The sequence below is a fragment of the Equus asinus genome, chromosome 6, assembly GCF_041296235.1.
Source record: "Equus asinus isolate D_3611 breed Donkey chromosome 6, EquAss-T2T_v2, whole genome shotgun sequence".
NCBI classification, from domain to species: domain Eukaryota; kingdom Metazoa; phylum Chordata; class Mammalia; order Perissodactyla; family Equidae; genus Equus; species Equus asinus.
In genome coordinates, this window is record NC_091795.1 from 81,383,307 (window position 1) to 81,397,640 (window position 14,334).

General features: G+C 41.5%; 1 protein-coding gene across 1 annotated transcript in view; it reads left to right on the top strand.

The window, feature by feature from the left end:
- The first annotated feature begins 9,254 nt into the window (after positions 1-9,254).
- ASXL2 (ASXL transcriptional regulator 2) overlaps positions 9,255-14,334 on the top strand; it is a 160,911-nt gene continuing 155,831 nt past the window's right edge. Inside the window, exon 1 of the mRNA XM_070512449.1 lies at positions 9,255-9,585. Within this exon, the coding sequence (XP_070368550.1) occupies positions 9,529-9,585 (57 nt within the window). The 5' untranslated portion in view covers positions 9,255-9,528. The remainder of the gene's footprint in view (positions 9,586-14,334) is intronic.

The window sequence follows — 14,334 nt, forward strand, 5'->3', positions numbered from 1 at the left end:
TCATGAAAAAGAGTTGATTCTCTACAAAAGTGCTCTGGGGACACTTGGGCCAATGTTTGCCTCATAAAAGATGTTGCAAATATCATCTCTCCCCCTGATGGGCCTGGCATGTGGCCCCTGGCTATCATAATGGATGTCATGTTCCAGCATGGTGCCCTCGGCAGATATTGCCCATTTGGACCCTGGTCTGATCAACAAGGAGATATATATACACATTATTATTTATATAATTATATTAAATATATAATAAATAATACATATTTATTTATATAAAATATATTACATAAATATATATATAGAGAGAGAGGCAAACTTAGTGGCTGCAGACATGCAGGCTCTGATTTACCCTCCCTGAAAAACCAAGACTAGAAGAGGAATATGCTCTATTTTTTCTAAATAGTTATAAATGAATTATATAAACCGTTTGTTTTATTAAACTTTGCTTCTTCACTGATGATGTCACTTTTACTGTATACTAAGTTTTGTTTATACTAAGGCTTGTTTCTAAATTATCTATGGTATTCTCTTCACTAACCTCCATCAGCTTTGGAACCAGTTTCCAAAGTTTTGATTACTAATACTTTTTTTTTTAACCAGATTATTAGTTCTTAAAAGTATGTTTTAATATCTGGTGAGGCAAATCTCCCCACGTCACTCTTCTTTTTAAAAAATTGTATTGGTTAATTTTAACTTATTATTTGATATGAACTTTAATTTCGTTTTGTCAAAATATACCCAAATAAATCTCACTAAGATATTAATTGGAATTAAAAGCATTTGGATGAGTAAGTTTTCTTATCTAAGAAGACAGTTTTTATATTTACTCTTAAGAGTCTCATTTTAGTTACCTCAGAAGAGAGTTGTTTACTTCATATAGGTTTTGAATAGTCCACACATTTTTCCTTGACTTTAGTCCTAATTTTAGGTAAGAGTGTATAAATATGTATGGACGTATACACACACACACACAGACACACACAGACACAGACACAGACACACACACACATATATATATACACACACACTCTTGTGTAGCTATTGGGAACAGAACTTTTTGAACTTTCTAATCAGTTATTACTGTTATATAGAATACCTGTTGATTTTTTAAAATAATTTTTAATTGTGGTAAAAGATATGTAAAATTTATTTTTTATCATTTTTAAGAGAACAATTCAGTACCATTAAGTACATTCATATTGTTGTGCAACCATCATCACTATCCATCTCCAGAACTTTTTCATCACCCCAAACTGAAACTCTGTACCCATTAGACCCTAACTCCCCATTCTCCCCTACCCCCAGCCTTGGGTAACACCTGTTAATTTTTATACAAGTATGTTTGATCAGGAGTCTTTTTTTTTTAATTTAATATGTCATGAATCACCTAGACTTTTCTTTTTTGCCCTACTCTACCCCTCCCTACACTGTTTTTGTTTGTTTGCTTTTAATTATTATTATTTTTTTTGGTGAGAAAGATTTGCCCTGAGCTAACATCCCTTGCCAATCTTCCTCTTTTTATTTTTATTTTTTTTTGTTTTAGGAAGATTAGCCCTGACCTAACATCTGTGCCAATCTCCCTCTATTTTGTATGTGGGATGCCTGCACAGCACGGCTAATGAGTGGAGTAGGTCCACATGGGGATCCAAACCCATGAACCCAGGCCACCTAAGTGGAGCCTGCGAAACTTTAACCACTCAGCCACAGGGTTGGCCTCTGATTAGGATTCTTTTCTTTGTTTTTTTAGATTCTATTTTTCCTTTTTCTCCCCAAAGCCCCTTGGTACATAGTTGTAGATTTTTAGTTGTGGGTCCTTCTATTTGTGGCATGTGGCACATTTCCTCAGTGTGGCTTGACGAGCAGTGCCATGTCCGTGCCCAGGATTTGAACCGGCGAAACCCTGGGCCGCTGAAACGGAGAGCACAAACTTAACCGCTTGGCCACAGGGCTGGTCCCTGATTAGGATTCTTAATTGAACTCTTTTATTAGTTAATCACATTTTAATTGGGATTTCACTGATACTCATGAAGTAAATATTGTTTTTAACTATTTATTACCTAACTGAATTTCCTTTTTTGTGAATTGTCTGTTCATATTTGTCCATTTTTCTATTGCGGCACACTGTGATGTTTTAGCAGTGGCACTATAGTGTGCTTTTTCCCAAGGGATAAAAATAATTTACTTCAATAAATTTTAGATTGCTTACCATGTGGCAGCAGAGCAATCTAGGAAGAAAAGAAAGTGAAGTAAAATCTCCCTCTTTTTTTTCTTTGACTCTTTGTTAGCTTTCACTAATAATCATACTTAATATTTTTTTATTAAAAAAGAAACGGTCTTCTTTCCATAATCCCCAACCACCAGTCCTACTACTCTGCGATAATTACATTTAACAACTTCTTGTGTATTCTTCCAGAAATTTTGTATGTACACAGGGGCATTGTTGCAGGGTGGGGTTCCCAGGAAGTGGGCTGTGAGATGGAGGTTGGCGTGCAGGACGTTTATGAGAGAGTGCCCTCAGGATCAACACCTGTGGGAAAGCAAAGGTAGCAGGATTGGGAGAGGGAGAAGTTGGGCTCTGATGCAGTTTCAACAAATGCTTCAACCAATTCCATGAGGAGCTCTGAAGCTAGGTTAGCACTTCGGAGGTGTCCTGAGTTGGAGTGAGGTGGCCAGGCCTTTATACCACAATATCAACCAGTCTTTGGATGCAAGCTATCCCGAGAAGTAACCTCGGGCAAAATGGCTCTCTTCAGCTGAGGAAGCTTCTTAGAGAAAAGTCCCAGTGGCTTGGGGGAATGAGTCCTTCACTTCCCATATGGGAAGTGAATCACTGTGTCCTCTACAGTCCACTTTTTGTGCCCTTTGGAATCACTTAGTTGTGTAAGCGGACACAGGCCTTCCAGGTTCTGGTGGGCCTCTTTTTCCTGAGGGAAGCTTGTAAGGAGAGAAGAGTGGGACCAAATACAGCCTCCACCACTGCAGCTGATCTTGAGGCCCCAACTATACTCATTGTCTCTGGCTTCTACTATCCAAACATAGATTCCTCTCATCCTCAGTTAGTGCCTCTGCTAGTCTAGGTGGTTTACCCGGTGAGGTGACCCAGACCCTTATACCTGAGGGATCTTGGGCCCTGGTACCAATACTCTTTTTAAGCTGTGGTTGATGTACTTATCCATTTACAAAATCACGTAAGGAAGCACCACGGGATACCCAAGTGGATTGCTTGGGTGCCAAACCTGGTCCTTTCTGCTCTCATTGTGTAACAGAATCCCAACTTCCTGCTGATTATTGGGGTCTACTACCCCCGCCAAGATGGTGACTTCTCTTCATGTCTGCTGATCTCTCGACATAGGAGTCTGAATGCTCAGGCAGCAACTGTAGCTTGAAGTTCAATGGGACTCCTGTTGTGTCTCTTGGTGGAAGCATTCCCCTTTGGAAACCAGGATTTCTAAACTCATAGAGCCCAGAGTTGAGGGGATGGGATGCACAAAGCAGGGTCATTCCTACTTCCACTTCTTCATTTCCAGACTCATGTATTACACCTACTGGGGACAAAGCACAATAAATAGGTCATTGATTTAGAGTATAAATGTGTTCCTGAGGATGGTACCTCATCCTCATAGGGTATCGTCTCTGAGCTGGTGTCTTAGTGTGACTTCATGGGCCATCGCATTGCTCAATCAGGCCAGCAGTTTCTGGGTAGTGCAGGATGATGGTAGACTACCACAAATTCATTCAATTAGTAGTCCTGATTGCTACTTGAAGTGAAGAATTATGTTTTTTGAAAAATAATAGCTCCTGGAACCAGAAGGTCCCATAGTCATGTGTCCACTGCATACCTCCTTTGTTATAAAATGGGCCCTTTGTTTTGATGTACTGTTATATGGGATCCAATGTCAGTGGATCAAGCACTCTGTAAGCCCTTGAAAGTGGTGCTGGCTGAGGCTCTAAGAGCAGGAAAGGCAAACTCAGATCTTGAATATATTCCAGTAAAAGTGAATTGTATTTTCTAAGGTGGAAGGGGTCCAATGTAGTCAATTTACCTCAAAGAGGCTGAATGATCTACTTGAGGGATGGTGTCAAATCAGGGGTTCAGTTGTCATCTTTCTTGCTGGCAGGTTGAACATTCAGTAGCATCAGTTGGTAGATCAACCTTGGTGAATGAGAGCCCATACTGTTGGATTCATTCATAGCCTCCATCTCTGTCACCATGACTACTGTGTTTATGAACAAATTATGCAAGCACAGGAGTGGTCAATGACAAAGTCTGGCTGACGTCAGCTGGCTGAGTCATCCTATCTATTTGCTTGCTTAGGGCTTCCTCTGTAATGGACACTTTCTGGTGAGCATTAACATGAGATATAAATATCTTCATATTTTGTGACTGTAGGTCCATTCACCTATCTCTACCTCAGCCTCATTTTCTTTGATCTTACAGTCTTTTTCTTTCCAGGCCCCTAACCACTTGGTCAAGCTATTCTCCACTGACTATGAATGTGATTATACTCTGACCTCGGGCCCTTTCTCTTTCCACACAAAGTGGGTAATGCAGTACATTACCCTAAGCTCTTCCAAATAGGAAGATTTTCCCTGACTGCTGTTTTTCAAGGTCATCCCTGAGCGAACTGTAATGCAGCTGAGGTCCATTTTCATCTTGCTCCTACATACCAAGCTGACCCATCCGTGAACCATGCTTGGTTTTTCTCCTCCTCTGTCAGCTGGTCATAAGGAAACCTCCCATGCAGCCATAGTGTGAACTGAAGTCGAGGTGTCAGTGCAGCAGTGGTGCATAACATGGGGACCTGGACCACCTGTTTTGTGCAGCTTAGTTATGCTCTCTGGCCTGCTTGTGCCTAATCCCAGGTGTACCATTTCCATCTTACAGTGGCTTGCTATGGGGTCCACCTGAAACTATGATTTGGTAGAGCTGATTTACAGAGCCAAGCTCACAGTAGACAGTCTTCTGGCTGCATGGTCAGGAGCTCTATCTCCACTGGGGCTTAATATCACAACAGGAGCAATTTTTTCAGTGTGTCATTCTTCACCACACATGGCAATTGATTGATTTTGTGGTGGTCTACAATCATCATTTGGTAGCCAAAAATAATGTCTATTTTATCCCCCTTTTTTTTTTTTTTCAAATGAGGCCATGCCATGCATATGATTCTATACCTTGCCTTTTGCACTTTGGTATTTCTTAGATCCCTTTCCATGGATGAGTAGCAAGGATATTTCTCAGTACTGTTTATAATAGCACTGAAATGTTAACTATAGGAGATGGTTAAAATCACTGTACATAACCCAAGCAATGGAATTATACATAGATATTTAAAATTATGCTATATATTGGCATTTGAGGGTGTTAACCTACCCACATTTGGCAAAAAATTGAAAGATACACAAGAGGAGGCAGGCAGATGGAAATACAAATACCCCTTTCATAATGATAAAACTGTTGAAGATAAAACAGTTCCAGTGTGTGGGCCAAATGGGTCTGCTAGCACTTCCTGTCCCCAACTTCCCCATGTCTAGACTTGAGGATACCTCATCTGAGCAAAACTTGGGTTGTATAGAGGAGACATGCTTAGCCAGGTAGAGTGGTCTTAACTTTGCACTGGTCTAGGGAGCTTTTCAACAGATTAGCTTTAACAATCAAGAAATGTGGATCAATGGCTGTCACTCCCCAACCATGCTGGCACCTCATTCCTCTCCAGACTAGGGAATGAGTAAGGAGTAGAGCAAGAGGCCAGGATGGTTAATCTCGGGCAGTTCTTCCACATGCAAATATCAGGTGTATTGTATTCATATATCTCATTATGAGATCCATATTTATTAAAATGGAAATATAGTCTGTAATTAAGTATAAAAATATAATTAAACAGCATGCAAAATATAATTCTATTTTCATAAAAAGGTATATACATAAGCTTAAAAACAAATACAAAAGTGAGTCATAGTATATATGCTATTTTGTAATAAACTATGAAAATAATCTGGGTGATTTCTTTGCAGTACAACTTAAATTTTCTTCTTTATATCTTGTAGTACCCTATTGCTGCATTGCTCAGACCCCCTTCCAGTGCATATATCTTCCAGCTGCTGTGAATTGGCAGCTAAGGGCTCATAGCTGCATTCTTCTCTGGGGAATTGCCCTTGGTCAACAAGAGCCATCCTTCCTAGAAATGCCTGGAAGGTTACAACTGACCCCCCTCACCACTAGGGAATGCCTGAGTATTAGACTGAGAAGGAGATACAAAAGCCTAGCCTCATATCTCAAAGTGGGATAATTCTGTGGGGATGTTCACGCTCAGCTGAGGTATCAGGCTGAGGCTAGACTTGAACTGAAATCACATCTTTCCTTTGCTTCTTTTCCTGTCTATCATGCTTCTTCACATCCTTATGGGTTTCTCCTGAGACTGCTCCAATAAGTTACTTGCACAAAGAGTCCAGTCTCAGTCTTTGCTTCTACAGACCTAATGAATATCCATGGAATTACAAGAAATTTTTGTAAACATGAAAAAAAGTTATTTTTATTTTGAAAATAAAAATCTCACGTGTATTCTAAAACATAGAATGGCTAGGGTTTGGGGTTAGATATTTGTAGCCTGAAAATTCTTGACTTCATTTTCTATAGTATACTAAGCCAAAATTTGTAAAAGTGGGTCATTCACTTTACCATGCAAGAGTCAGATCTCTATTTCTTAATGTAGAGGAAAGTGCTGTTACCTTTAGAAGAGCAGAAGAGTGAGTGGAAGCTGTGGAAGTGGAGACAGTGAGTGTAGGTCACATTTCAAGATATTTAGGGGCAAAGAAGAGAGAGAAAAATAATTTGTTAGGGTAGGGTGGTAGCGAAAGGAGACTCACTTTAAGTTGGAAGGGTCTTGAGTATGCTTGTAGAAGGGCGTGGAGGGGAGTCAGAGCTAGAAAATAATGGAAAAAATAGGGATGGCTTATGGAGCAACATTCCAAAGAAGATGAGAAGGGATGGGGTCTTGTATACAGTATGGTGTGCAGAGTACTGGAGGAGGAATTGACCAACAGTAAGGAGAAGGAGGTTAGGACTAGCACATTTATAGATAAATCTAGAGGCTGAAGGAAGGCAAGATGAGACTGCATCGTGTGGTCACTCATTTTTATATGACGTATGAATCAATGTTATTAGCCAAATGAAGAGGCAAGGTAGAAGTAGAGCTAAGACATTTTGACTGAATCAGGAACGATGGAGGGTAGAGTGATGGTGGTGGGATGGGTGGGGTTTTAAGAAAAAAGATCTGGTAGCCTTTGAAGGATGGGCTTGAGTAGGGTGGGAGTAGAGATAGAACATTTAAGGAAATCCAGAACTAGAGTGGAAATGATGTGAGAGATGCAAACAGGCATAACAAATTGAATTAATAGACACCGGGACAAAAATATTCTCTGGGGAATCATAATTTAATAATAATAATAAACTATCTGATCTCTGGAAGATAAAGTAGGAATGCAATACCACAGACCCTATCCTTGAAATTAAAATATGGGGGTGGTTGGGGCTGGCCCCGTGGCCGAGTGGTTAAGTTCGCGTGCTCCGCTGCAGGCGGCCCAGTGTTTCGTTGGTTCGAATCCTGGGCGCGGACATGGCACTGCTCATCAAACCACGCTGAGGCAGCATCCCACATGCCACAACTAGAAGGACCCACAACGAAGACTATACAGCTGTGTACCGGGGGGGGGGGGGGGGGGGGGGGGGAAGCTTTGGAGACAAAAAAAAAAAAAAAAATCTGGGGATGGAGCTCCAGAAATGCAAAGGACAGACAGTGGGAATATCTGGCCTGGAGGGTGTCAAAACAAGTTGAGGTACAGCCCAGGCCCAGGCAACAGGGCGGGATGGCTAGCCCCAGTCAGCAGCTGGGGATGTACAGGGCCTTCCTGAACTGACTAGAGACCTAGGCTTTAGAGGGACATGGCACATACCTTGAGTGTTATGAATAGCACCATGAGTTACTAAAGGAATTTGTGAAAATCTATCTGTATCAATTGCTGATATGAGGCTGTTTGATCAATGACTGAAGGAGAAACTTAAGGAAGTATCTAGACGGCCTCTCAAACTCCCTATCAAGACTTTTTTTTCAGTGTGACAGACCCCATTTGAATAAGTGAGGGAAAGTTATGAATCCTCTTCTCAAAAATTGCACAATTAACACTCACCAAATATTGTCCATAATTTTAGGAGTTCCACGAACTTCTGAAACGCATGTACTCCATGTTAAGTATTGCTGTCACCTGTTTCTCCTCCCAAGAGGCAGCCCGACTCTCAGTTCTATTTTAGAATATAGTAAGTGTAGCGGATTGGAAACAGCTTCTGGAAGCCGGTGGATTGGGGAGATCAGTCGGTGTTACTAGGCATCCTTCTTACTTTGCAAAGTATAAAGACGTGGATAATGCGACGGGAGATACCACATTCTGGATATTTCAGGAGGCTGTTATGGACACTACAAAAAATGGTTTCTGACCACTCACACAGCTGAATCATTCAGCAAATATTTACTGGGCGCCTGATACGTACAGGGACTGTGCCAGGGACTGAGCTCACCAAGATAAAAAAGACACCATTCGTGTCCTTGATGAGACGATTCACATGCAAAAGCGTGAATGTGAATGTAGTTATTGGCCGCTTTAGGAAAAGGTCACCTAAGTTTGAGAGGCCTTCTGGGGAGACGGAAAGGGCCCTGAGGTGGCAATTTGATTTTCAGTTTCTCCACATCCTAGACTCGTAAGCTTGGCAAGTCCACTCAATCTCAAATTACCTCATCTATCGTGTGCGGTTAACAAGCAGACGAAAATGGTTGCGAATCTTCATAAACATAACCTTTGTTAAAATGAACCTGGACAAATGAAAAAACACAAGTACGAGGCTTATTGAAAGCGGCACTTGGGAGGGTTGCCCCTTGAGTGAAGAGCCCGGCTCTTCCAAGTCTCTATAGCCACCGCGGCGCCTAGCACGCGGTCAGAATCCGCTCAATAAGCCTTCCGGGATGGATCAAGTTCCGCTTCCGCAGGCAGATTTTCGCAGCGGGCGAGCGCTCTGGGACGCCTGACGCAGGCTAGCGCCAGACCTCTCTCAAGCGCATGCTCCGAGGAGGGGCGGAGAGCGGAAGTGCGGGGGTGTGGCGAGGCGCCGCGGCCCGCCGGCTTCCTCGCCCTGCAGACTCGCGCGGGAGGCGGGGACGCGCGCGCGCTCGTTCGCGCGGCCGGCTGCGTACAGTAGTGACGGCCGCGCGGGAGCGGTCACGTGACCGTAGCGGCTGCCTGTACAGTAAGGACCCAATATGGCAGCGGCGGTAGCAGTGGCAACGGCAGCAGGAGGACCGGCCGCCCCATAGACCCCCCCGCGCACTACCCCCGTCGCTTCCTCTGTTTGGGTGCTCCTCCGGCCTGACTTCCCCTTTCTCCCACCTTTCCCAGCACCGCGGGAAAAGCAGCGCAGGGCAGAGCAGGCAGGGAGGGCGGCCGGAGCCCGGACACGGGAGCCTCCCAGTCAGTTCAAGACCCGACATGAGGGAAAAGGGCCGTAGGAAGAAGGGCAGGACCTGGGCGGAGGCCGCCAAGACGGTAAGGGGGAGGGAGCGAAGGGGAAGGCCGGGAGGATTTCGTCCCCTCGCCGCCCGCCGGTCGCAGGGGAAGGGAGGTCATTGGCCCAGCGACCCGGCTGAGGGGGCACAGAACCGCGCGGAGAGGGCGGCGGTTGGTGTCGGGCTTGTGATCCCTGTGGGAATGGAGGCGCCCAGCGGAAGAGGGTCGCCGCAGGGCTGCGGCTTCTCCCTGCGTCTGCGACGAGTCCCCTTGGTGTTTCGAAGCTGCCTGTTGGGGTCACGTCGCTCTCCCCCCCCACTCTGTGGGAGCCCCCGCCCCGCTACGGGGAAGTGTGTTGTGCTTGCACAGTAACCGGTTCTTCTCCCTTGTGCGGCTGAAGAGCCCCCATTGGATGCAGATAGGAAAAGGCTTGTGCGTGCACCCAGCCCCGGAAAGACGAGGGGAGCGCTGGAGCTGGGTAGAATTTACCCGCTAGAGCCGCCTTGTCGCCTGACCCCGGGGCCCTCTGCTAGGCTGGGCTCCCAGAGGCGACGTGAGGTCACGAGGCTCTTGTTTTTGTTTGCTGCTGGAGCTGAAAGTGCAGGAGGTGTTTAGAAACGAAGTAACAGGTGGGACTTGTAGAATTTTTTTTCTGTTTCCGTAGAGACCTTCTCTGAACAAGGCAGCAATGCATGGTGGGACGTGTAGTTTCCCCGGCCTTGACTTTTCCGTAGCTAAAGTGACCCTGGCCTCACGAAGTTGTAACTAGTGGGGGAAAAACCATCTCTTTCTTTTTAATTTTGTTATAACGAAATTGAGAGGTGGATTTTTAAAAACGGACTGTTTAGGGTTAGTGAGAACTTGCTGTATTTTGTGAAAAAATTAGAAGTGTGTATGTATGTAGAAATGAGACGTTAGGAGAAAGTGAGGTTCATTCCGTCTTTGAGGGTGCAGCAGAAAAGTAATAGGACATAAAACAGCAGCATTTTAGTGTTGGGAAGTGAGGAGGCGTGTAGGCATTATCTTTAATAGTGAATCTTGTCAGTAATATTCGTACAACATGGACAACCCTTCTATATGAACCTTTATTATACGTTGTATGGTTTATTTTTTAAATGAGATTTTTATGGATATAAAAGTAATAAATGTTCACCGTGGGAAAATTTGGAAAATTATAGAAATGTGTAAAGAAGAAAATAATAAAGCACGTGTTTCACCCCCTCGGAGCTGTTACCATTTTAGTATCTTACCATCCAGTCTTTTTTAATTTATTTTCCCAAATCTGGGTCCTACTGTTTATTCACTCTTGTGCATTTGTGTTGTAAACTTTGTGCATTTGTTTTGTAAACTTTATGCATTAAGGGGGTTGATGAGTCTTAAACTCCTGTGTCGGTTTTATTTGGAAATGTGAAAAAGTGAATAAATAATAGCACGTTTTCTTTATTAAGTGTTTTCACTGACAGTGTATCTTCATAATTGTGACTGCTGGTCGTTTTCTTCTAAAAGGTAAAACTCTTCAAATAATTTTTTGGGGTAGGGAATTTTGCTCCTTCACAGCAGACTATTTTGCTTTCTTCTGCTTGATAAATACCTCAAGACTGCTTCCTTTTATTCAAATAAGGGTGGTAAATTTTAATTATAGGTAGGCAGACCCCAACTCTAATTATGTTAATTAATTTTAAGTCTCTAGGCTCTTAAGAGTACTTTTGGAATTATGATCTCGGGGTAAAATAATCTTTGGGAGATTATGCAAATAGGAGAAATATGTCTACATCTACTATTTAGATTTCCTATAATAAATTAGTATATTTTCTCATTCATAGTAAACATTCATGCCTTAGCTAGCTATGTGAAAAAAAGTATTTAAAAGATGGGAAGACTAGTTTGGGTTCTGAGTGAGTTCCTGAATTGATCAGTCTATTAGTGTCTTGGTATTTTTGTTTGATTCTGACAAACGTATAAGGCCTCAGTCTAAGTAAAAATGAATTTTATAAAGAGAATGGTGACGCTAAAACTTTTTTTCTGGTAGCCAAAATCTAGAAAACACTCTACTCTTTTTCATTTATCATCTGTAAAGTGAGGCATTAAACTAAATCTGTGTTCAAAGATTTCTGTTTGTAGGAGGAATAGATAGAAGTAAATGTAGATGGCATAGACAAAAGCACATCTTTAATATTTCAGGCTGCAGAATGAGATCAGAAAATTAGTGATTTGACAAATGGAAGTAACTTTGATCTAAATTAAGAAATGGTGCGTATATTTATTTATAAGATCAAGAGGACTAGGAGAATTAAGTCTTAAACCTACTTCATAGGCATTGAGGTCAAATGTTTTAGGAGCACAGTTCCAGCAAGGAAATAATAAAATTATTTACGAATACGGGTAATATCTGCTCCTTATTCCTTGTGTTCTTGGTACCTGCATTTTAGAGCTATCCTATTAAATTGGGGTTGTATTCCTATTAAAATGGGATTGTATTCCTGACCAATAATATAGCAACAGATAAGTAAAATTATTCAATCAGTTGTATACATATGTATACATGTATGTATATATACATATGTAATATGGGGTTTGTGCAGGTACGTGTGAGAGCTACACGATTGATGTAAAGTTGCTATGAACATTCTGAAAAAGCAAAATTATGATTCATAATTATTGTATAGTAGTAAAATTATGCCCAAAGGCTGATTAAATGTAGAGTGTAGACAGATTCCAATAACTAGGGACACCAGAGAGAGGGATAATGGAGTTGAGATTCAGCTGAACTTGAAAGTTCATTCACTTGCACTGGACTGTGTCCTTACTGATTGTATATTTGTCCTGTGTAAGTACGCTAGATATAAAAAGCATTATTCAAGTATTTAGTTAACAGTCTCACATGTTTTAAGTTGTAAGGGTGGCAATGATGATGGTAATGAAATGATTTGGATGAGACATCTGGAGTATAGAGTTTGGTGCAATTTAAATAGAAAAATTTGTAGTAAGCCAGAGATATTGAGAACCATTACATTGACTTTAGAACTATCTTCAAAATTATGCTCATTCTTAAAAAAAAAAAAAGACATTGTATTATCTAAATATTTGATGACATCTCTGAGGAATTTAACCGTTTCTGCAAAATAGAGCTTTCAAAATAGTATAATCTTTTTGATCCTGTTTTCTTTTTGACCTTACCCTTGTTACCCATCACAACTAGGGAAGCATTAAAAGGGAGAAATGCCCTAAAAGGATAAGTTTGTTGTAACTGTAGGTGGAAGGGACAGAGGGGCAGACCTTAGAGATTGTACACTAGAGGAGCCTTTGGGCACCTATTGGGAGTTAAGTGGTCAAAGTAGGAGAAGTGAAGTGTCGGTATTAGAGATGAGGAGCACAGCAGTCTATATTGTAGATCCTTAGCATGTGATTTGTAGACTGAAGAAAAAGTGGCTTTTTTATCTTTGGAGGCTATCTGTATAGGCTTCACTTGGTGGTTAATATTATTTTGAATATGTGTGGCATTTTTTTTTTTTTTTTGAGGAAGATTAGCCCTGAGCTAACATCTGCTGCCAATCCTCCTCTTTTTGCTGAGGAAGATTGGCCCTGAGCTAACATCCATGCCCACCTTCCTCTACTTTACATGTGGGATGCCTACCACAGCATGGTTTGCCAAGCGGTGCCACGTCTGCACCCCAGATCAGAACCGGCGAACCCTGGGCCACCGAAGCGGAACATGGGCACTTAACCGCTGTGCCACCGGGCTGGCCCCTACATGGCTTTTTATTTTTGTTATTTACTTAAAGTCATTTAACTTTGGGGAACAAGATGGTAGTTAGAAAATTTCTATTAAAGGAGTAATAGTCATAGGCTAATTACTTTTATGTAGGAAGTATAGAAAATGGAAAATAATTACTTAAAAATATAATGATAAAAAGATGTAATGATTAAAAAGATGTGTAGAAAAAATTTTAACAAAATGCACTTCAGAAAAAGCAGACCTATTATCTTAGAAATTTTCAGTACTCTTAATCTTTACCATGAGTAACTTTTTTCAAGGCTAGGAGTACGGCCAGGCCTGATTATGTCACCTTGGATATATATTAACCAGGCCAGAGCCTTTTAAGTCTGTATTTGTATTATATTTGTAGTTGTATTGTAGTCTTTAGGGGAGAATATGCATCTTGGACAAATGTATTAAACAAATGTGTTGTTTTTATAATATAGACTGTAGACAGTAAAAACTGGGCAAAATCTTTCTGGTTTGTGGAATACATAAAAAAATAGAGTGAGAAATCATTGTAAGGGGCATGGGTTGAAAATTGAGAAACTACTCTGGTCCATAATTTCGAAACACTAACTGCATATTTATGTTTATTTTTTTATTTCAGCTTTATTGAGGTATAATTGACATAAAATCGTAAGATATTTGATATCCTTGTGAAATTGCTATCTGCAGGTGTGGTTGTGCTAGGTGATTCAGTGTAACACTCTTTGCTTGAGTGATCTTCCTTCTTGCCATAATATTGAAGCAAAGTTCCCATGTTTTGCTTCTTGAATTTTGTATTATTATTTTCAGTTCATCCTTCCTTTTGTCTTGTTGTATGGTCCTGTATTGAAAACCCACAAGCCTCCTAACTTGTTGAAGGAAAAAAAAAACAAAATCTGTTTTGAACACATAAGTTAAAAATTTCTGGGAAAGGTGCTCCTGCTGCATGTCCTTAGAGTTCTGACAGGGGTGCAGAAAATAACGTCAGGCTTGCGGAAGTCCTTGCTGTTTCCTCATCCACAGAATCCATTGACTCTTAAAAG